The 23965-nt window shown below is 38.1% G+C and overlaps 1 protein-coding gene across 21 annotated transcripts in view; it reads right to left on the reverse strand.

Annotated features, from left to right (window-relative positions):
• The window catches only part of rims1b (regulating synaptic membrane exocytosis 1b), a 120746-nt gene that overhangs the window by 58293 nt on the left and 38488 nt on the right, over nt 1–23965 (reverse strand). For 20 of the 21 annotated variants that reach the window (XM_049469682.1, XM_049469679.1, XM_049469683.1 and 17 more), the window contains exons 3-5: nt 9862–10145; nt 5941–6851; nt 1460–1500 (exon numbers count right to left, since the gene is read on the reverse strand). In XM_049469682.1, coding sequence (XP_049325639.1) covers nt 1460–1500; nt 5941–6851; nt 9862–10145 — 1236 coding nt within the window. Of the gene's footprint in view, nt 1–1459; nt 1501–5940; nt 6852–9861; nt 10146–14505; nt 14777–23965 lie in introns of those variants that run through there. The other variant, XM_049469695.1, reaches the window with a different exon arrangement.

The raw sequence follows: 23965 nt of genomic DNA on the forward strand, positions 1-23965 counted from the left end.
ACTGTGCAGTTTTTTTTTCACATTTTTCTCCCAATTTAGCTAGGCCAATCGTCCCACACATTTAGCTGCTACTCAGCTATTTATATTCCATCACTAGTGATGCCACAACACAAGGACGGTAAAGACTAGCCCACGCCTCCTCCGATACATATAAACTCAGACTCCGCCTCTTTTTAAACTGCTGCTGATGCAGCATTGCCGAGTAGCATCGGAGGAAAGCACAGCGACTCGGTTCTGATACATCAGCTCACAGATGCCTCGTGCTGATCAACATCACCCTAGGAGTGATGAGGAGAAAGAGCACCATCTACTCTACCCACCCAGAGTGAGCAAGGCCAATCCAGCAGCCGATTTAAAGCTGCATGACTGGGATTCGAACCAGTGATCTCCCGATCAAAGTGGCAGTGCTTTAGACCGCTGGACCACTTTGTAGTCAATAATCAGTGTGTTTTTAGATTGTAATTAGTAATACGAGGCATTATTATTATTATTATTATTATTATTACAGTTAAAGCCGCAGTCCCACATTTTTTTCCTTTAACCCTTTCAGATCTAATTTATCTCCAGTGATTGAAAAAAATGCAAATGTAAAAATGCTATTTTCTGTCTGTAATGCACAGAAAATAAGACTAATATTCTACTAAAATAAAATAAAATTAACTAAAATGTTAAGTTGTTTTTTTTATCTATTGCATTGCGATATTGTAATATTTTATATTTCATCTTGACCTTCTTTATTTCATGAACCATCACTAAAGAGTAACGAACATAATTATAAAATGTTCTAAATCACATAAGTTTAGTACAAATTGTCTCTATTAATTAAGCTTAAGTACTACTCTTTTTACAGTGGGGTGGGCGGGGCCAAGTTACTGTTTTTTTGGCTTAGAAACTTGTTCATTGGCTGGTTTGGTCTGGTCTATTCTGATGGACAACAGCTCTCAAATAGTGTTAAGTGCAACAAAACTTTTAAAAATAAAGAAAATACATGAGGGTGTGAAAGGGTTCAACTGAAAGCAGCAGCAGGATTGCTGAGTTGAGAAGAGACACAATATTGTAATTAATAGTATCAGTGTCCTGGCATGACAATCCATCCCTGCAACATCTAATATATTCTTTTTAAAACTCTACAAACCATTAGAGTGGTCTGGTAGGTTAGTTGTATGTATTTGTTCTTTAAATTTTTTATAAAAGAACAAATAAATATACACAAACACTAAGTTTCATACAGCAACTTACATTAAAAGTACTCTTCCACAAGCTGTGCGCAATTACACATTCTCACCAGAGAGGTCTCCACTTTAATAGTCAATAGTTTCATTGCATCACACAAAAAATAGTATCTCAGAAATATCAATAGAAATTAATGGAAAAAATTATTAGAAGTCAGTGTAAAAAGATTCGATTCCATTTTGGAGCATTACTATTATTCCATTCGTCATAAAATTGCAATACTTACATGCCACACAGCTGGATCTAGAGGATGGCAGTCCCAGTCACCTACAGAAAGAGAAGAACATGTGAAAATGTGGTAAAATTGGGGCTTTCAATGTTTAAGCATTAAATTATTTTTTAAACACAAGTAAATTATGCCGCCAAATTTGACCCCAATTCACTGTGGAGTGTATTTTGTGAGGTTTTTACACAAAAAAAAAAAAATCCGCAATCAAATTTTTAAGAATCAAAAGGAAAAATTGTATGTTGCAAATTCAAAAGAGACAAAATAGATAGCAAATATATATATATTTAAATATACTTGGTCACTTTATTTTACCATGCAGCTATTTTAAAATGATTTTTCTGTTAAAGACTTTTGCTTCTGAAATCTCTCGTTTGCTTTGAAATTTTCAATTCATTTTAATTTATTTTTACTTTTAACTAAAAGTTAACAGCTGCAGATAAGAACAGCATCTAAAAGCTTCTTCACAGAGTATTTTGGTTTAGTGTTTAACACTTATTTTAAGGTACTACATGATTCCTTATGTGTTCCTTCATAGTCTGGATCACTTCACTATTCATAATAAAATTCTTAATAAGAAAAATAAGATCAGATAAGAAAAGATAAGAACATTTACTGAGAAGATATGTCCAAACTTTTTTAAGAACGAGAAATGGGCTTGTGCCATAATCTTCAGGATAAAAAGTATATCAACTTGCTAGGCTTCTTAGCAATGCTACGCTAACTGTAGTCCTGCTGCTGCTGCAGGACGTGAACAGGAGGAGACAGCGTTAGCTCTCAGCGCGACTCCAGGACCAGTTTGACCTTTGGCTTTAAATCATTTAGCGTCAGATCTTGTGAGATCAGCCGTGACCTGAAGTGACGCCACGCGAGAGCGAGACACAGCAGATCTGTAATACTGTTCAGCAGGTGACGGACAAACTGTTAGCGAGGCCTTCAGCATCCCCTCATAATCCATCAGATCAGAATACAGGAGGGTACAGAGCCACAGATAAATAACCAGGGTAACTAAGGACACAGATTAGCAATAACCAATCCACACAACATGAGCTGATGTATGAGTAGGCCTGTCACGATAACATTTTTTGTGTGAACGATATGTACTCCCAGAAATTATTGCGATAAACGATATTGTTTGCAATTTAAGACCTTTAATTTAATTTTGGAACCCAAAAATGTCCAAGCTTGGACCAAAGTAGCTTAAAGTAGGTTCTTCAACATATATATACATATACACATTGCGAAGTGCAGAGGCAGGGGAAGCGTGGGTTCGCCCCACACCATGACATGCAGCCCCAGTCTGTCCCAGCTGGCTTGCGTTGGACCAGCATAAAGACCCTGCCTCAGCCTTCACTCAAGAGATATTCTGACATTGAGAGGAAGGCTGACACAGAACGAACCTAAGAAACACTAAAGTTAAGCAACTAGAAAGATACTGGGCCATTTCTATGTTTTTTTTTAATTAGTTTGGGTGTTGATTGGTGCCATTTTTTCAAATAAAAGGTACAATTTGTGTCTATTCACTCCCTGTGTATGTAGACCCTCTGCACTTCCGCATTACCAGGTCATGTTGGCCACGCCCACAGTCATAATAAATGTTAGTTCATTTTGTGAACCAATGGACGATATCACGACTAATAAAATTATTGAGGTCATGTCCATTTATTGAACGATAAGTCGATAATGTAATTTTTTTTTTTTTAGGAATTAATACTGCTCACAAAAAAAAATCAACATGACTAAACTACTTTTTTTTTTTAATTCAGAGAGCTGTAATTTACACTTCAAATTCTACAAGTCTAGAAAGCATTTCATTGTCAAATAAGAATTATGCTACATTCATACTTGAAATTACATCTCAATTTGACAGCATTCCAGTTAAACATTCAGATAATCAACTAAAATGTAATTCAATTAATCACAGCAATATTCTGTGATTTATTGTGATTAATCGCACTTGATCTTATCAAGATGGCAGTTTTTATAGTAGATATTTAAATGTAAATTTAAAAAATGAATGTAAGAAATGTAAAATGCAACAATATTTATATTAGTGGTGTCAATAAAAAAAATACTAGTATATACTTGTATGTTTGATGGGAGATAAAGCCAACGTGAGGCGCTGGAATAAAGAATGCATGATGAATTTGACAAAGAAAACTTTTTGATACTTTATAATAAACATCTCAGTAAGAATTTCTGAATTAGAACTTAATTTGCTGAGTATAAAAGTGCGTTTTCACACCTGTAGTTGTGAAAGTTTCTAAGATCCGGATCAGTTGATGAGTTTGTTTATTTGGAGCGTTTCTACCTCTGTTTGGTTTGTTTTCACACAGGCATAAACCTAAACACACCAATAATACGCACCAATTAACCACACAAGCACATCGTCTCGTCTGATTGGTCAGATTGACTTTCAGCGCAGCTGTGAGCAGTGAATGCAGCACATACTGCGCTTTTAGTGTGTAAACAGCATGGAGCAGCAGAGACAGCGTTTGTTCATAGGAGTATATTATCTGGCTAATATATCAGATTAAAGTGCGCCTTATCAGCAGTTTGGCATAATTAAAAAATAAGTATAATGGATAGCTGGGTCAGATTGAGACCAGATCACATTTTCACCACATGTGTACTGCTCCAGAGGAAAAAATCCATGTATTGGGTGGGGGCAGAGCAGATTACGGCAGAGGTTCGAGTCAACCTAATTAATTTGTGTTAAAAAATAATAATGCTTTACTGATTCCAAATTAATCGCATACGTTAACGCTATAAAGTTGACAGCCCTAAATTTTTTATATAATTTCAACACATTTATAAATTTAAAAAGTAGGTAGGTAAAATACAGTAAAATTCTACATTAGCATTAGCATTGTTAACTAGCACTGTAAATAGGATGCACCAAATATTTAGCAACCATTAGCATTCATTATTTGGTCAAAAATATTTAAAAAGGACTTTTGATGTTCAGACAAATAAAGTAAAAAATATAAATCATATATACTAAACATTATTGCTTTTGATTTTTTGATTTTTTTTATTTGTTTGTTCTGCTGAAATGTGAGAAATGATCAGTGCTCATAAAAATATTTTTAAATTGTAGATTTGTAATTGGTTCCCCTTAGAAAACATGACACTATTCTATTGTTTATTTCATTAATGCAGTAATAATATATTCTAATATAGAATATTTTTTTAATACGTTTTCCGTATTCAGTTTTCAAAATTCTGAAAAATGTTTAATTTTGTTGCATTACGAATCTTATCTCTAATTTTATCAGTGATTTAAGAGCAAGGCTGCTTTCTGAATTCTGAATACCTTCTGAAATTTAGCTCTCAGTCTGCGATTCAAAGTAGACATATCCGGAAAGTATTAGAATAAAAAAAAAGAAGATGCACTACTTTATTTATTTATTAATTTATTTTGGATAAAAAGAGGTGAACAGGCTCTGTTAGCTTCTAGTTTGGGTCATCTTCTCTTTGGCCAGCTAAGGCGGCTAATTGTGCTCGGCCGGCTAGCCATTAGCAGGCAACCTTTAATCTGGCTTAGCGAAAACACATCAGGATGGGGAACGGAGCAGCAGGAGTGAACTGTGGGTAAAGATAAAGTGGAGTGACCCCAAAGCAGAGTGACATCTGGACTCTGGCATGGTTTACTCAGAGGTGAATCTGCAGCAGTTCAGCAGTGATGCTCATAAAGACCTGATACAGCAAACACACCGCGTACCGGGCTGGACGACAGTCCGTCCGTCAGTCGCTGCACTGCGTTACATGAGCAAACCACTGACCTAATTCCCAAATCTGCTGTCCTAAAAACACAGGGGAACTTTCCAAATAAATACTGTTTGTTGCAGCGGCTGGAAAAGTAGTTCTTTTGTATTTTTCTTTTGTAAGACTTGTTAGATAAAACATACACGTCAGAATTGTTTAGCCCTTGATATCATAATTTAATTAAACTGTATTTTAATTTGCACCAAACATTTGGTAAAAAAATTATTCCTTGAATTTAAACATAAAATTATTATAAATGAATGTTACACAAGTTGACGGCGTTCCAATTAAACAAGATAATTTTTTAAAAGGCTTTACTGGATTTTTATGGCAAATTCAACCAATATGTCCCATCTATTATGTACCAGGTAATAGCACATTGTGCCTGTCTTCAGCCAATCATGGACATTTTCAATTTTCTCAAGTTTTACATTGTTTTACAAGTTTTACAAGTAATCTTGTCTGTCTTTGCCTTTACACTTTGCGAAGTATTGCCAACTATTCCGTTATCCCGCATACTAAGCATTATCTTCCATTTCTTGCCAATTTGTTACCAATCTCTTCCAATTTACCATTTTCCCCTTTTTGGATTCCAATTTGGTTTTTGGGGGGATTTTTTTATTCTGCTTTTGATGTACATCTCAGCTTATCTCAGAACCGTGTTCAACCCAGTGTTAAAATAGCCACAGAAAGAAAATCAAATGGGTACCTACCTTTCTCGCTGACGCTCTCGATCTCCACATCTTCGCAGCTGGTATACTCCGGAGTAGACCCTCCTTCCTCCTCTGAGCTACTAATGGACATCTGCCTCTTGTTGAGGCCACGTTTGGGCCGGTAAGCCCTGGGCGGAGGGGGCCGGAGACACTCCGACTGGTCGGAGCTGAGGGAGGAATCTTTCCGGAAGCTTTCTGCCGCCTTCTCTCGCTTGGTTTTGTGCAGTAAAGCCACTGATCCGGGCTCTAGGTGATCCTTGGGGCCCCAGTCCTGTCCGTCCCTGAGGTCTGGGGGGCCCGCGGGGCCCATACGAGGACCACTGTGACCCTGTTTCTGGAGGGGTCCATGTCCCCCGCCACCAGCAATAACACTACCACCACCACCACCACCAATACCCCCCACGGTCCTGTCCACAGAGTACGCTCGGTGGTTTTCTAAAAGTGCCTTGCGATCCTCGTTAGGGACCACCCTCCTGCCTAACCGGCCGCCGGGGGTCTCGCCGCCATCCTGAGCCAGTCCCACCTCGTTGATGGCCATGTCGCTGTGGTGACGCTCTTGTCGCATCTTGGACACTTTGGCGTGCATCCGCATCTCCTGCTCTTCTTTTTGAGGTTTGATGGGGTACCTTGCCAGGTTGGGGTCGCTGCGGTATCGCGTCTGGTACTCCTCCTCGCGTCGCTGGCGCTCTCGATCTTCTTCCTCCTTTCTCCGCCGCTGGTCAGGGTGGGCAGGTTCACCGTCTGGGTGGTCGTATTCGTGCGAGTGGCCTTTCTCCAGACGCCGGCCTTCCCGCCGTTCTCCTGGGATGCGATCCTCCGAAGCTTGTGCCGACAACCTGCCTGGTCCTGGCCTTCTCTCGCCTCGGCCAATCACCTTGCCGTTCTGCTCGTGTAGGGACACAGGCCTCTTTCTATTGGATGAGGAAGAAAAGAAAGGCAAAAATGAGAAATTACCTCCAAAGTCATAGGCAAGGTACTGCTTCACCAACTTTTCTCTCAAGTTGATTGAAAGTCTAAATGATTAAAACAGGAATAATCTGAATACTCAATATTTCCTTGTAATTTTAGTACTTCTTCTCTAGTTATTAAGTTATTAATACATTGCCATGCAGAATTCCATGGGTCGTCAGCAGTTATCATGTCCCATGACTTTTGTCAGGTCTCTTTAAAGCTAAAAAATGCTGCAATGTGGATGTGGCAACTCATGCCAGATAACGTATTCCCAGTACGAAAATGACACTGTTGATTGAACATTGCACCACTATGGCACCCAACGTGGGGCCTCACTCCAACTCTCATAATTCACTAATAAATCAACTTGCCGTGAGCATGCAAGCCAGTGTTTAACCTCACTCACAAGATAACACCTCACAACTTACATACAAGGGTGGGAGTAATCAAGCCATCCCCTGAGGTAACACTTCTTGAGCATTTTATGCCAAATTTATGGCAAATTGACTGGGTATGCTTGTCATGATAACAATTTTTGTGTATGATATCGTCCCAGAAATTGTTGCGATAAACATTATTATTAATTTTTTATTTCTTTTTAATGATAATAGAAAAGCATTATAAATAATTCACATTTTAAAAACAAGCCAATTTTTATTAATAATATTTGGGGAAATATATACTTTTTTATTCACTTACTGCAGTCAATCCACACTGTGTGAATGGAGTCAGTAATTGAAACATTGATCATTTAGCATGACTATCACAAATGAGGTCATATTCATTTATTGTATGATAAATCGATAACGTAATTATCGTGACAGACCTACCTCAGAGAATGGCTTGGGAAAGCCCACACCTATAGTTATAAGTTGTGAAGTGATTTTTTTAAATAGTGGTTAATCCTAAACACCATTTAAAAAAACAACAAAATTCAATTAAATAATAACTTAAAAATGTATTTCAGTAAGATTTTATGTAGTTTAATTTTTTTTAAATATATTTAGTAGTACATTGAGGTAATGTATTTATAGTAATACACTATACACTATTATTTATTTATTTCTCCCCTGGTTTGCTATTATCATTAATATTATTATATCTATTTTACTATCAATTTGCATTGCATAACGTGTTTTGTTGATTGCTGTATTAAATATCCTCTACAGGGAACACATTTGCATATTTTAGCAAACAATTACCATAATGTTATGTGATGAGGTGTTATCTTGTGAGTGAGGTTGAACACTGGCCAGTGTGCTCATGGCAAGGCAACATCCACAATCAATGCAGGATGCTCCACATGCATATCCCACATGCCAGGGGACATGGGGCAAAAGTCATGGGACTTTTACATAGCAGTAGTTCCTGTTCTCGTTCCAGTGTAGCTTCAGTGTTTAAGTATTGATATATTATATTTACGTAATATTTAATATTATATATAACATCACTGTACCGATTCTTCAGCCTGCAGTATTTCTGATGCCATATGCAACATGCATTAATACACCAGAGATGATCAGCTTTCATATGGAGAAATAACAAATCAAAGCCTTTCTGATGATAAATCTTCTGACCCAGCTGCAATTTAGTCAAAGCGAGGACAGCAACATCATTTTCCCTTTTTTTAAAGGGATTACAAACAAAAGCAGTGGAGCACATTCAGCATGTAGAAGAGAAAATGGGTCTGTATGAAAAGAGGATTGTGATGAAAGTCGAGAATAGAGAATATGAAAAGTGTGTGTTCACAAGACTTAAAAAAAGCTAAAGCTCTGTGTTGCTCAATATTGGAAAACAGATGTTACTGTATGTATTTAAAGAGTATTTCCTATTGATATTTCTTAAATATCAGTGAGTTTCCTGCACTTTCTTTTAGCACTTTCAGCACACAAAAATTTCGTGTAGGGATTGATGAAGAGTCTGTGGAGGCGGGGCTTAGAAAAAATGATGGATATATTACCACTGTTGCAAAAAAGGATGTCAACACTGGGGCGGAGTTACAGCAGACCTGATTAGAGGGCGCTCTGGTTAGATTTAAAAAAAACAACAGTGTGGTTAATTGATGTAATATGTAAAATTTTGGCAAATGAATTTGTTTTTAATGTTGTTTAGGGTTAATATATTTTATCTCACCTTAAGAGAAATGAAAACACCTTGTTGAAAATATTTGAAGAAAAAAAATAACTTTGTACTAATAAACTTAATAATACTAGAAAAAAATATATATCATTGCAATTTTGTTTTTGTTTAAAATTAGTTGGTTTTTACCCTTTTTTAAATGGTGTTTAGCATCACTTTACATTAATATAAATTCTAAACATCATGAAAAAATATAAAAACATACTGTCTTGGTTTACAAAATAAATCTTTTTTTGTAAATATTTGAATGTGTGTTTTAACTAAAAATATTTAAATTTGAGGAATTATAATATATTACGTATCATAAATTATTTGAGTAATATTGTATAAATGAAGTAATTAAGTAATTAAGTAAAGAATTCAGCAATTAAGTAAAGTTAACTAAAAGAAAGTATTGACTGAAGTTCAGTTCAATTATTTACTCTATGTAACTCTATGTAATCTATGAAACTGAGTTGAAGTGACTTAAATTTATCTCAAATTAAATTTACTTAAAAAAGCGAATGCAAAATTTTACTCATCATTTTTTTCAGTTCAGGAAGAGTCACGTCTGGCTGACCCACATGGCAACAGCTTTAGCCTTTAGCACTTTAGCTTAACATAATTGGACTGAGTTTCAGTTTCAGCAGTGAAGAGAATTAGAATTGGAGATCTGACAGGTGAAGAACTGCAGTAATAAAGTCATTGATAAGATGGGAAAATAAAAAGCAGATTGTCTGGGTCACAATGCACTGCAGATACTGGACTACTAAACCATAGGAATGTTCTAAATCGATTTTTGACGAGTAGTTTATATATAACTGTAGTAAATGATGTATTTGTTGGGCGTACTTCTCTCTGGCGGGTTCGCTCCGGGCGCGTGAGGCCGGCATGGTGTCTGCTCCCTTGGCCCGGTCGGCTGGCCTGGCGTTGGGCCCCTGGGGGTCGGCGGCGCTGAGGTTGGTGCCGGCGGGGACCTGGGACCTGGAGCGCAGCTTCTTGTCCCCGTCGGCCTCAGGGCCAGGCACTATAGCTCCCAGGCTCAGAGGCCGGCCCCGGGGCCCCGGCGAGAACCATTCCCCAGACTTAGTGAGGATCTCCTGCTGCTTCCTGCACAGGTTGCATACCCACATCACCTGCCAATCACACACAGAGGAGGAGGAGCTGAAGACAGACACATCGGCGAGGAACATACAGTGTTAAATAGTCAGAATAATATAAAGTTTAAGGGGTGTTAACCCTCCTGTTATGTTACAGGTCAAATTGACGCAAAAAATGTTAAAAGTATTTTTTTTTCAGTATGAAACTTCTTCTGCATGCCTTAATCAGAGTAATCAACATATAAAATAAAAATGGTTCATCTCACACATCTCAATTAAACGTTTTTTAGATGTCCAATAGTTTGTTCAAGTTTGGTGAACCAAAAGTGGCTCTTCAATGGTCTATACAAAACATAGTGGGGCAAATGTGATTCTTCTATGGCATTTAAAGAAAACATTGATTCAAAAGGTCTTAGCTGATCAATAGGTGGTTATTCAAGGACATTACTTGGAAGAACCACTATTGGCACCTCTGTTTTAAGAGTTTAGGTCACTATTACTGTTGGTTTTTACAAAATTCTCACTGGAAGTGGACCAAACAAGGCTATGTAATGGTCAGTAAACGACTAGGAAAGGACCAAATAGCCAAAAATGGTCTACACAAAGTTTTTTAGAGGACCAAAAGTTAGTTAATTGATTCAAAAGGTCTTAGCTTAATTACTTGGAAGATAAACCCTTTATGGTACCTCTGTTTTGAGAGTTGAGGTGACTATTACTGTTGCTGTATTTGGGAGATTTATTTGGAAGACTAATAATGACACTGCTTTAAGATATACTGGAGCTGGTTGAGCTATTTAAGATGATCTAAAGAACGGAACAGAGCATATTAGACAAATACAGTCACGGACAACTGGCACACATTTCCATATTACTTACACAGTTAAGTAAATCATGCAATCCCAACCCTCATTTGTACCCTACCCCTTGTTTTAAAGTGTTAACTTTCCTCTAGGAAACAAGATTTACTACTGTATCCTACTACTAAGAAATGGGACAGCCTCCAGTTAACCACATTGATGGACTTTAGTTACATTTAGGGCATCATATCTCTTTAAAAACAGAGTTGACAGGTGATACAACAATTGTTTAATAGCAAAAGTTAGGTAGGTATTTGCTGTAGTTCCTATTCCACCTTAAATGAACCCAAACAGCAGCAGTTACATTCTATTACCTTCTATTATTCTATGTGTCTTTTAAGGTGGAATGGAAAAAAATCAAACAAGAAAGTTAGCTAGCCAGTTAGCTAGCCATCGGGACACACTATTAAGCCCTATCTGGACTGCAATTGAAAAAACAAGAGGACCAGTGAGTTTTTTTGGATTTCTCGGTCACATGACATCGAGTTCAGTAGCTCCTCCTTTTCCACTCACTGTTTTATTAAACACGAGGTGACAAAACTCAGAGATGTGGGACTAAAATTACCAGAGGACCACAGAGATCAGCGAAAAAAAAAAAAAACAGTAGGTAATCCAGCCTCTAATTTTCTTGAGATACATGGTCGTTCCAGATGGGAATAAAATCACAGAGGACCCCACATAACAGAGAAAATTACCCCAGAAACCCCTGAGAAACGATTCCCATCCGGATAGGGCTTTAGTGATATTTTCTAAAGGAATTTTCTAACTGCATTCACTGCTGGTGAGGCTATTTACCTTAATATTTTAGACCAATGTGGATAAATAATGACTTTTTTAACATTTATTAAGTTAAGTAAATGTAATGTTTAAAGAACATCCAAAAAAACTGATAGATTGGACCTTCCAAGAACCAAAGGATGCAACATTCAGAAAATTAGCTGTTAGCTGGGACCCAACCCCTAGGTAGGGCTTACTGGTAGAGGTAAGTGGTGGAATGGGACTCAGCCATACAGTACATTCACAGTCATATACTGTACTATACTATTTCTCTCACTCTGTTACATTCATAACTCTCCTATCACTCACACTCGTACATTACTTTGACCTTAAGTCATATGCAGGATTTAGCCTTTCATCTCTTCATTCTTCAGCTCCCTCGTTCCCTCATTTCCAGCGCTAATCGAGCTCTCAGATGCTTCATTTATAAGATAGATGACTGAGGCTTCCTAAAATACCTTAGCCTGGACGATATTTCACTCCCTCTCCCACTCTCTCCCACTCTCTCTCACCCTCTCGTCCTGGTGAGGATCCAACATGGAGTCCGGCCAAGCTTGATCAGGCCCTATTAGCGCGGATGCTAAATCAAACGAACAGCTCCTGTCTCCTCAACACGTCTGCGGCTTTAAAAGCATAGAAGTCCAATCTATCAATCCCTCTTTAGTCTTCTAAAGCACAGCGGTCCAATCTATTGATCCCACTTTAGACTTCTACAAGCAGCCCAGATTGTCAGTAAATCCACTCCCACTGCAGGACCTGAAGGCTGCTTGGTCCACGTCCAGCTGCAGGACAGTAATGAACATGTCTTCTTGTTGTTTCCTGTCAAAGACCTGAACTCCTGACGTGTCTTCTGTCTTTCAGAAAGATTCATGGAGAGCAGCGGTCACTAGTTTTGTCTGTGAAGGGTTTGGGGTGGCTACAGGTCATCTCATTCCAGCCAATCAGGACCAGCGACCAGCTTGTGATTTGAATTAAGGTCTTCAGCCAGTTTAGGGGACATCTCTGAGAGGTATCTAGGAGAGAAGATGTCCCTCATAGATAAATTCTTGTTAGAGAACTGGTGGACTTGTAGAAGATGACCTAAAAACTCACCAATTTGAATCATTTGAATCACAAAAGAACATGGATGAAAAAGTAGAAAACAGTGGAAAAGGTTCTATTCTAAATTTAAGGTTGTTTCTAAAATCTTTACATCATGTGGAGGTTCGAAGGTTCAAACCTTCAGAAAGGTTTGAATTGTGATCCCTACTGATTGAAATATGCCATATTCTAGACATACAGGGGTTGGACAATAAAACTGAAAGCCCTGGTTCTAGACCACAATAATGTATTGTGGGGACGGACAGTTCTGGTGGAAACAGGAGAGTTCAGGTGTACATTGAATTCTGCCGTGATTTGATCAGCCGTGGTTTTATGTTTTTTGGATACAATCTGGGTTAGCACCCGAACATCCCTTTCAGACAGCTTCCTCTTACAGCGTCCACAGTTAATCCTGTTGGATGTGGTTGGTCCTTCTTGGTGGTATGCTGACATTACCCTGGATACCGTGGCTCTTGATGCATCACAAAGACTTGTTGTCTTGGCCACAGATGCGCCAGCAAGACGTGCACCAACAATTTGTCCTCTTTTGAACTCTGGTACATCACCTATAATGTGCATTGCAGTATTTTGAGTAAAACTGTGCTCTTACCCTGCTAATTGAACCTTCATACTCTGATCTTACTGGTGCTCTTAATGTGCAATTAATGAAGATTGGCCACCAGGCTGCTCCAATTTAGCCATGATGAAACCTCCCACACTAAAATGACAGGTGTTTCAGTTTCATTGTCCAACCCCTGTAGAGCTCTGGAAAATAAATAAGAGAACACTTAAAAATAATGAGTTTATTTGATTTTGCCAAACTGAAAACCTCTGGAATATAATCAAGAGGAAGATGGATGATCACAAGCCATCAAACCAAACTCAACTGCTTGAATTTTTGCACCAGGAGTGATTAGCATAAAGTTATCCAAAAGCAGTGTGTAAGACTGGTGGAGGAGGACATGCCAAGATGCATGAAAACTGCGATTAAAAACCAGGGTTATTCTACTAAATATTGATTTCTGAACTCTTAAAACTTTGTGAATATGAACTTGTTTTATTTGCATTATTTGAGGTCTGAAAGCTCTGCATCTTTTTTGTTATTTCAGCCATTTCTCATTTTTGCTAATAAATGCTCTAAATGACAATATTTTTTTTGGACTTTGTACTACAGTTATAAGGCTACACATGCCAAGCTACTAAAATCAAAGTACTCATCCGCTAACTGCTAAAAAAACAGAATTTAAAAGAGTGAAAAAAGTGGTTACAGACTTAGTTAGTCTGGAGTAATATCAGCTGACGTTGGGTAGACCAACAGCTACCGTCCCTGCCTGAGAAATCTATGTACTGGATATAATCGTCCATAGTGCCTAATGCTGATCAAATGCAGACAGATTATAAAAGCCGTCAAAAAAAAAACAGGCAGTGTTTGGTCTATCTAGGTCTATCTAGAGTCTATTCGAGGATAACTGAGCAAAACTTGACTAAAAAAAGGGAAAAATATAGAGGCTAGCAGTAAATCTCTCACTCACACTCTAAGCATAGCACATCTGCTTCCGACAAAGAAAAGAAATGTGACGGGACTCGTTAAGCCTAGCGTTAGCATATGTTCCAGCTAAAAACGTCAACACTGTGACGGCGCTGGCAATCAGGCTAGCTTAGAGAACAGTGCTGGTACTCACATGTAGCCATCCTGCTGGAGAAGGGTACCCTCGTACCCTCTTACAGGGTCAAATGGGCATCGGGGGGCATTGTAGAATTTCGGAAAACTCCAAAAAATGCATGCAACAAGTAACGGTAAGTATCCGCGTGGCGACCAATCGTTTGCCTGGGTTCAGTGCTAGTGTCGGCTATAGCCTGATATAAAAGTGAAAGAGCTGGAGCTTGTTCTAGGACAGGATGGGCGTCGCAGAGAGAGAGAGAGAGAGAGAGAGAGAGAGAGCGTGAAAGAGAGAGAGATAGAGAGAAAGAGAGAGCATCATGCCCTGATTGGAACCAGTTGGCCTTGTTCCAGCGTAATCTGAGGTAAATCTGATGTCCAGAGGCCCACAGCTGTCAGGCGCCCAGAGAAACCCTCCCAGGAAGGATTAGCAATCTGCGCTAATCCCACTGCCTAGCGCTACCGCTAGCCCCTCGCCATTATTCAAACTGCCAGGCATGACAATGCAGCTCCTGGACTGACAGCCTAAATTTTAGCGCCCACTAGTTTTGTCTGTGAAGGGTTTTGGGGTGGATACAGGTTAGTGCTGGGCGATATAACGATATCGATTTGTTTCGCGATAATTTTTCCCTCGATGACGATGATAAGCCTGTGCAATAGAATTCGATAAACATTCATTTCCATTTCCCGTCTAAGTAGCGCCGCAAACGGGCGCAGCACGTGATCACGCTGAACTGCATGCTCAGCCAAGTACCACTGGGGCTGGATCTGATCCAAGTCAGCTGACCAACGAAAACACAAAACGTGTAACCAATCCAGAGGACGCTGGAGCAAATTAATAAATAGTTAAGAAAATTGTAATATCACGCAGTTATTCTCATGCATGCAACAAAAAACCCTAAAGAAAAGTGGAGTATTGACCAACACACGCAAACAACGATAGTGTTTGGACTGTGGGAATAAACGGCCGGACTGTTCAGCGCGTTTTAAATACATTTTAAGTAAATTTTAAGCACTAAATGTAATTAATTCAATTTATATTAGGACCGCGGGGCAGGTGCGGCAAAAATGTGTATGTGGCGGGCGCGGGATTAAAAGAAGAGTTTTTTTGCGGAGCGGTAACAGGACAAAAACACCTTAAGAATGATGTCTAAATTACTTTCCTCTAATCTAATATAATTTAACATGGTTTAAGAATATAAAATAATTTCTAAACAAACGAACTTTTTAATATTGAGCTTATGGCCCAAGTGCAAAAACACAAAATCATTTATCATTTAGATTATCTGCCTGAACGCGAACCCGAACCCGAGCTTGAACGCCAGCCTGACTCAGGCGCTGCATGAACTCGGGCTGGTCCAGAACACCGCTTTCCTTGGGCCCTGTCAGGTTATAGGTGAAAGAAAATGGTCTGTTTTTTAATGTAACAAATCACACTGTGATTTTTGTGATATTTCCCCAATTACAGCTCAGCTGCGCGTTTAAAGCTCAACGCATGAATTAATCGGTGCGCTGCGCGCCGCGCGTGCTCTCGGGGCATTTGACGCGTCTGTCAAGCAAGTTAATGCACCGTTTTGGGGGCAGAGATTAAGAAGTACAGCAGCTACATCTCAGATTTGTAGTTTAATGCTCTACTAAATTAGTGGCTTTAAAACTGGCTCATGATATGGTCGGTTCTGGCTGGATTTTTTCCTGCCTACAGGCTGCATTTGACGGAAAGCAGCTCCTCAGTCAGACAACAGTGTCAGCATATAAATCGCGTGTATTTCCTACAGGACAAACCATTTAAAAGTGCAGATGAACTCAATAAAAATCACACAGTGTCTGTCTGGCTTAAAATACTTAGGTACAGCTTTTAAATTAATAAATCAACATTCATTAAAAATCAGTGAAAATTTATTCCCCTTTTACCTCCTTTTATCCCTATCCAATGATGTTTTACCTTTAAACTTATTTTACATTGTACTTGACTATTGTAAGTCGCTTTGGACAAAAGCGTCTGCCAAATGTAATGTAATGTAATGTAAAAAATGACAAGCTAAGCTAATAAACTATTTAATAATAACAGAAAAATAGATATGAATTCGGAAAATAACCAACTAAAGTGAGCTCAAAATGCAATAAGAAATATAATCTAACGAATTTCATAATATAAATTCGAAATATTGAACAGCAGGCAGTAAAAAAAATAAAATAATACTACAAAAAAACGCAAAGTAAATAACCGATAGAACATAACGAACAGAAAAAATAAATGTGAAATTGGAAAAAAAAACAAATTATCTAAGTTCAAAATGCTAAAAGAAATAAAATCTAACGAATTTCAAAATATTAAATCGAAATATTGCACTGCAGCAGTACAAAAGCCTAAGTGCTTAAACAAACTGTAAACTGGATCGTGAGATCACAATTTCGTTCCACCTCATGTACCACATAAGATGCGAATGACAATAAAATCTCCTTGAATCCTTGAAACAAACAAAAAAAAACAGCCCATCACATATCATTTTCTTGAGCCCGACCCAGCTGAGGAAAAGGTGGGAAATATATTTTTTTCAGGCCGGGTCCTGGAAAAGTTTTTGGTGAATTAAAGGGGCCGTGAGTTGCATTTTTTGTTTTACTTTAATCAGTTTTTAATCCGTCTTTTTAAAAACGAATATTCGCTGCCAATCAGTGCCGAATATTCTGAGCTCAAAAAACGCTATTCGGGCCTGCCCTACTAATCTAATATAATTTAACATGGTTTAAGAATATAAAATAATTTCTAAACAAACGAAATATTTAATATTGAGCTAATAGCCCAAGTTTTTTTTTCTGCCGTGGAAAATTTTTGCTGTGGATTAATTTGTTTTTAATCCGTCTTTTACGTGATTTGATTTATATCGTGATACATATCGATATCGACTGATATGGAAAACTATATCGTGATAAGATTTTTTTCCATATCGCCCAGCTCTAATACAGGTCTTCTTATTCCAGCCAATCGGGACCAGCGACCATCTTAATTTGAATTAAGATCTTGAGCCAATTTAGAGTACATCTCTGAGAGGTATCTAGGAAAGAAGATGTCCCTCTCAAAAAGATTCTTGTTAGAGGACTGGATGACTGGTAGAAGATAACCTAAAAACTCACCACTTGCCCGTATAATTATTTGAGCAATGCCAAGGAACCAATAACTATGTTTCTAAAAGAAAAAAATTGGGGGCATGAAAAACAATAGAAAAGGTTCTATTCTAAATTAAAGTATGTTTCTATTTTTGCACCAGGAGTGAGTAGCAAAAACTTATCCAAAAGCAGTGTGTAAGACTGATGGAGGAGAACATGCCAAGATGCACGAAAACCGTGATTAAAAACCAAGGTCTTTCCACCAAATATTGAACAACGTGAATTTTTCTCAAAACTTGTAAGGTCCCTGCGAGAAGAGTGAGGTACCTATTTACAAACCAAAAAGTTACTCCAAGAACGTGGAGGCTCCTCCAAAAACACTGGTAAGAGTAGGTACCTGTAATAGAGAGGTACCTGCCAGAGAGGTACTTGTTAGAGAACCAAAATGTCTCAAATGTCAGTATTCTTACAGGTAGGTACCTATAGGAGTTGGTATCTATCTGTGAGGTACCAGTAACTGTGGGTACCTGTAAGAGCTATAACTGGAAGTTCTACCTGTAACACTGGGTGCCTCTAGGAAATTTATCTGTTAGAATGTGCACCTGAAGGAGGGGTAACTATTTAAGTTGGCAGTATAAGAGAAAGTACCTGTACCTGTATAAGAGGTACATGCAAGAGCGTATATATATATACATATATATTAGGGGTGGGAATCGTTTACTATCTCACGATTCGATTCGATTCCGATTTTGGGGGCCACGATTCGATTCAAAATCGATTTTTGATTCAAAACGATTTGAATTATAAAAATTTCTGCTTCTGGCTTATGAATCTTATTGAAAAAAAACCCTCCATAATATACACTGGTCCTGGAGCAGGTAATGTGTTACAAAAACAATAAAATGTGCAGGAATGTGGGTCCTCAGTGACAGAGGAATCACTGGGATATCACAATGACGTTAATGAACAATAAATAAATAATAAATAACACTGCTTTATTACCAGGCTACTAGCGGTGGTGTGTAGGTGACGCTGCTGGGCTGATGTGATGATAGCAGTGGAGCGCTAAAGTTCAGGAGCAGCTGCTGATTAACTAGTTAATTTAAGGTCGTTGTATTTCTTCAGAAAGGGGGCAGGAGGTGGAGAAATTAATTCATATGGTCCATTCCTTAATTCCTCTGTGATGAGGAGCTGAAATTAGCTCTGATTAGCTTATTGTATTTTTCCGTTCCGCCTTAAATGCTGCAGCCCGCTGCCACCTGTAGCGTTATTTAAGGTGGAACTGGAAAGTTAGCTAGTTAGCTAGCTAACAGTTACTGAAACTAACTACTAGCGATCTTTTTTATGCTTGTTATGAAGCATTCTGCCATAAAACATTGAAACTACACGTTAATCTAATGTAATATAATGCTTGTTCTGCCATCTTACCGGTGATTCTCAAACACCTACGCTCTGTGTGTGTCTGGAAGATCTCCGTTTGAAAGGACAAGCGCTATCCCCAGGGTTGCCAGGTCCAACAAAAATACCCAGCCCAAAATCAGTCTAAAACCCGCCCCTCAGAATCGATTTTGGGACATTTTAAATCGATTCTGAATCGTAGTAAATGAGAATCAAGATTCTTATGTGAATAGATTTTTTGGCACACCTCTAATATATATCTGTAAGAGAGGTACCTGGAAGAGGGGTACATTTAACAAAAGGTACCACTTGGAAAGATACCTGTTATAATGTGTACCTGAAGGAGGGGTACCTGTATAAGAGGTACGTGTAAGAGCGTACGTGTATCTTATATATATATAAGATATATATATATTCTGAATCAGTCTCTCTGATTTAGATTTTCAATCAGAAATCAATATTTGGTGAAATAACCCTGGTGGTTTTTGATCACAGTTTTCATGCATCTTGGCATCATGTTCTCCTCCACCAGTCTTACACACTGCTCTTGGATAAAGTTATGCCTTTACTCCTGATGCGAAAAAATTCAAGCAGTTCAGTTTGGTTTGATGGCTTGTGATCATCCATCTTCATCTTGATTATATTCCAGAGGTTTTCAATTTGGTAAAATCAAAGAAACTCATTATTTTTAGGTGTTTTTTTATTTTTTTTTCCAGAGCTGTATATTGGACCTCTTGAACCTCTAGGTCCAAGTTTTGGTCTTAAAAGGACGTCAACAAATATGGGATTAGCTCAAAACTGAACACAGCAATGGAGATGAAGACAAGGGTCTGGACGAGGTTTTGACGGGTAGGGTACTCTTCAATAGCAGCGTGGCCGAGGACGAGTGAAATAATCCACACTTTAATCCTCCCTGAATTAGATCGAGTTTGTGCCGCACGCGAGACGATTCTCACACTCTCACTCTCACACTTTCGCAAAAAGCCGCTATACATCACATCCATCTTTGCGTGGCAGGTCTTCTTTTAGCCTGCCACAGTGAGCTATGTACAGTACTATAGGCTGGAGGTCTTTAGTAGAACAGTGGAGAGGTGGTGGTGGTGGGGGGGTTGTGTAAGTTAAAAAATAAATAAATAAATAAATTAAAAAAATGTAGGCCACCAAAACCTGAACATCGTGACAGCGTAAGAGAGAAAGAGCGAGAGCGAGAGAGAGAGAGAGAGAGAGAGAGAATGGTCGAGAGAGATTAAACCCAACCCATGCGTAAACTGTAGTTTCTGCTGGTTCCTCGACAGAAGGAGCGAGCGTAGGCTGGGGGAGTTTATTGTTACCCTGCACTCCTTACATAAAACTCTCACTGAAGACAAGAGGAATGGGCTTGAAGCCACCAGAGAAAGCACATTTAATGTGAGAAGTTAAAACCTCCTATCTCCAAATAGTAGCTTTACAGTAGAAGGGGAAAAAAGACCTTCTTTAGATGCCATTAGGGGTGGGACAAAATATCAAAATCACAATATATCGTACGATTTTCACTTACGACGCGTTATCCATATGTGAAATGTCAAATATGGACACTTTTATTATTATTAAACTCCTCAAGACTCTCTCTGTGTCTCTGATAATTTTATTCAGTTAACTTACGGCTTCATTACTCCACATGGTGGCGCTATAATCTAATTAATAGGGTGAAGAATATATAAGCAATAGTACATGAGATGAAGTACAATAATATGTAATATTGGCACAGCAGAACATTAAGAGCCTCGGTTAAAGTGCATTACCGGCTGATAATGGTACTCATAGAACACCTCTCAGCCAATCAAATTGCAGGGTCAGAACTAATTGTGGTATCATGGTTGTTAAATTCTGTGAATAAATCCATAATTCTTGGTATGTGCTTAATCAGGAGTATTTCATCCTCTTCAGTAAGACAGATGTTGCAAAATATTGTTGAGAATTGTCTTATGTGATATGTGATATCGAGTATTGTACGTAATGTACGCGTGTGTGTGTGTTTGTGTGTGTGTGTGTGCGCACGCATGCTTAGTGTTGCTGTGCCAGCCTCTCCCTGCTTCACTGAATACTGTTCTCCATGGTAACCACAGCAGAGAGAGAGAGACAGAGAGAGACAGAGAGAGAGAGAGAGAGAGACAGAGAGAGAGAGAGAGAGACAGAGAGAGAGAGAGAGAGAGAGACAGAGAGAGATATTGTGTGTGTAAGAATAGCGGAAAAGCAGGCAAATGGACAGAGTGTGAGAAATAAAGAAAAAAGAGAGAGAGAGAAGAATGAGATATAGAGAGCATGAAGCTTGAAGAAAATAAGGGAATAGGAGAGAAAAGAGCATGTGTGAAAGAGAGAGAGAGTGAGGGAATGATAAAGAGAGAGAATAGGAAAGGGTGGGGCTTAAGAGAGTAATAAGATGAAAGTATGAGTGAGATAACTAGAAAGAAAGCAGAAAATTAGGGACTAAAAAGAGAAAGAAAAGACAGAATGGGGGAAAAGAGAGAAAGAATTAAAAAAGAAGAGAGGGTAGCTTTTTATTAAAACAAAAACGAAAGAATAAGAGATGAGAGTGAGATGAAGTGAGAGAAAGAGTGTGGTGCCATTGGAAAGAGGGTGTGAAGAAAATTGGTAGACTGACAGAGAGAGAGATACTGAGATAAAGAAAGGGAGAAAGAGAGAGATACTAAGATAAAGAAAGAAAGAAAGAAAGAAAGAGAAATACTGATATACTGAGATAAAGAAAGGGAGAAAGAGAGAGATACTAAGATAAAGAAAGAAAGAAAGAAAGAAAGAAAGAAAGAGAAATACTGATATACTGAGATAAAGAAAGGGAGAAAGAGAGAGATACTAAGATAAAGAAAGAAAGAAAGAAAGAAAGAAAGAAAGAAAGAAAGAGAAATACTGATATACTGAGATAAAGAAAGGGAGAAAGAGAGAGATACTAAGATAAAGAAAGAAAGAAAGAAAGAAAGAAAGAAAGAAAGAGAAATACTGATATACTGAGATAAAGAAAGGGAGAAAGAAAGAGAGAAACTGAGAGAGAGAGAAATATACTGAGAGAAAGAGAGAAAGAGAGAGAGATATTGAGATACTGAGCGAGAGAGATACTAAGATAAAGAGAGCGAGATACTGAGAAACATACAGAGTGAGATACTGAGATAAAGAGAGAGAAAGAGAGAGATTCTGAGATACTGAGAGAAAGAGAGATAGATACTGAGATACTAAGAGAATGATATAGAGAGATAATGAGAGTGAGAGAGAGAGGCAGGAATACAGAGAGAGAGAGAGAGAGAGAGAGAGAGAGAGAGAGAGGGATACAGAGAGAGAGAGAGAGAGAGAGAGCAGGGCTGAGTGTGGTCAGCTGTGAGGGAGTTCAGGCACTGAGAGGAAATAGGTTAGATAGAAACAACACTGCAGCCCTGACAGATCTGCTGACACACGACTACTGAATCACACACACACACTTTATTCCGCAAAGATTCAGCAATTCTGCACATTTTTAGCTTCACTGCATCTTTTCTGGCCAAAAGATGCTATCAGGCTGTTTATCCATACACTCTCTATACAGTGTAGATACACACAATACACTATACGTCCTTCTAATGAACGCATTCAGATACTTTAAGGAGCACTCACTGCTGATGCTGAAGTGAAAATGCACACAAACAGCTTTTCTAGTCCATGTAGATAAATACAGAGTATTGGCATCATGCTTGATGTCAAGATTGTGAGCTCAGTTAATTTCTTACTCATTACTCAAATAGAGCTATTATTCACTGTATACCTGTAACTCAACCTCTTCACAACTTCACAACTGATGCTCTCAAACACTTTATTAAGAGACAAGCAATTCAAGTAATTAACTCTTGATGAGTTCAGCGCAGCTGTTAACTGAAAGCCTGAATTCCAGGAGACTCTACTTCATAAAGCTGACTGAGAAAATCCAGACAAGATGTGCAAAACTGTCTAATCTAATCAAGAGAGTCTTCTTACAGTATATATTAAAACAGAGCTATTTGAATAATAAATTATATAATATTATTATATAATAAAGTATGATAACTTTATTTAGAGTTTAGTCTGTTACCATTGGTAGCTTCATTTCCATTGGCTTCTGGCAAAATCTGTCTACATACTGAGTGTGTCCCCCATTTTCTGACACTCACCATCAGTGTGTAGTCATTCCCCCCTCCGGGCTACCTTAGATAAACTTGTATATTATACATTATGATTAACTGCCTGGTCTCTGTGTTGTAGGTTGTAAGAACAAGCAACATTTTCAGAGCTGTTAATAGTAATTCTGTGTGTGGCTGTGCTCTCGATACTGTGCTCTCAATACTGTTAAATCTATAGCTTTCCCCTTTAGCATCTCCTTTTCTATGAGTATTTTAATAAGAAAATACTTGAATGACATCAAAGAGAAGACTAAATACATTCATATAAAATCAATTCACCTGACTATTAGATTTAAATTTGAATTATAACGCAAAGCAATTGATATAACAAAATAATAATAAAAATAAAGTACTATAATATATTTTGTGTTCTCATTAAGTTAAGTTGTAGTAAATTATATTAATTATGTAAGTCTTACTGAACAAATTTGTAAAGAAAATATATACTAAATATATATAATAAATATATACTGCTCAGGAAAAAAATAAGAGACCACTTAAAATTATGAGTTTCTTTGATTTTACCAAATAAAAACCTCTGGAATATAATCAAGAGCTTGAATTTTTGCACCAGGAGTGCCGTAAAGTTATCCAAAAGCAGTGTGTAAGACGAGAACATGATGTGGAGGAGAACATGATGCCAAGATTCTTTGCATTATTTGAGGTCTGACAGCTCTGCATCTTTTTTGTTATTTCAGACATTTCTCCTTTTCTGTAAATATATGCTCTAAATTACAATATTTTTATTTGGAATTTGGGAGAAATGTTGTCTGTAGTTTATAGAATAAAACAACAATGTTC

This window comes from Astyanax mexicanus, chromosome 21, assembly GCF_023375975.1.
Source record: "Astyanax mexicanus isolate ESR-SI-001 chromosome 21, AstMex3_surface, whole genome shotgun sequence".
NCBI classification, from domain to species: Eukaryota; Metazoa; Chordata; class Actinopteri; order Characiformes; family Acestrorhamphidae; genus Astyanax; species Astyanax mexicanus.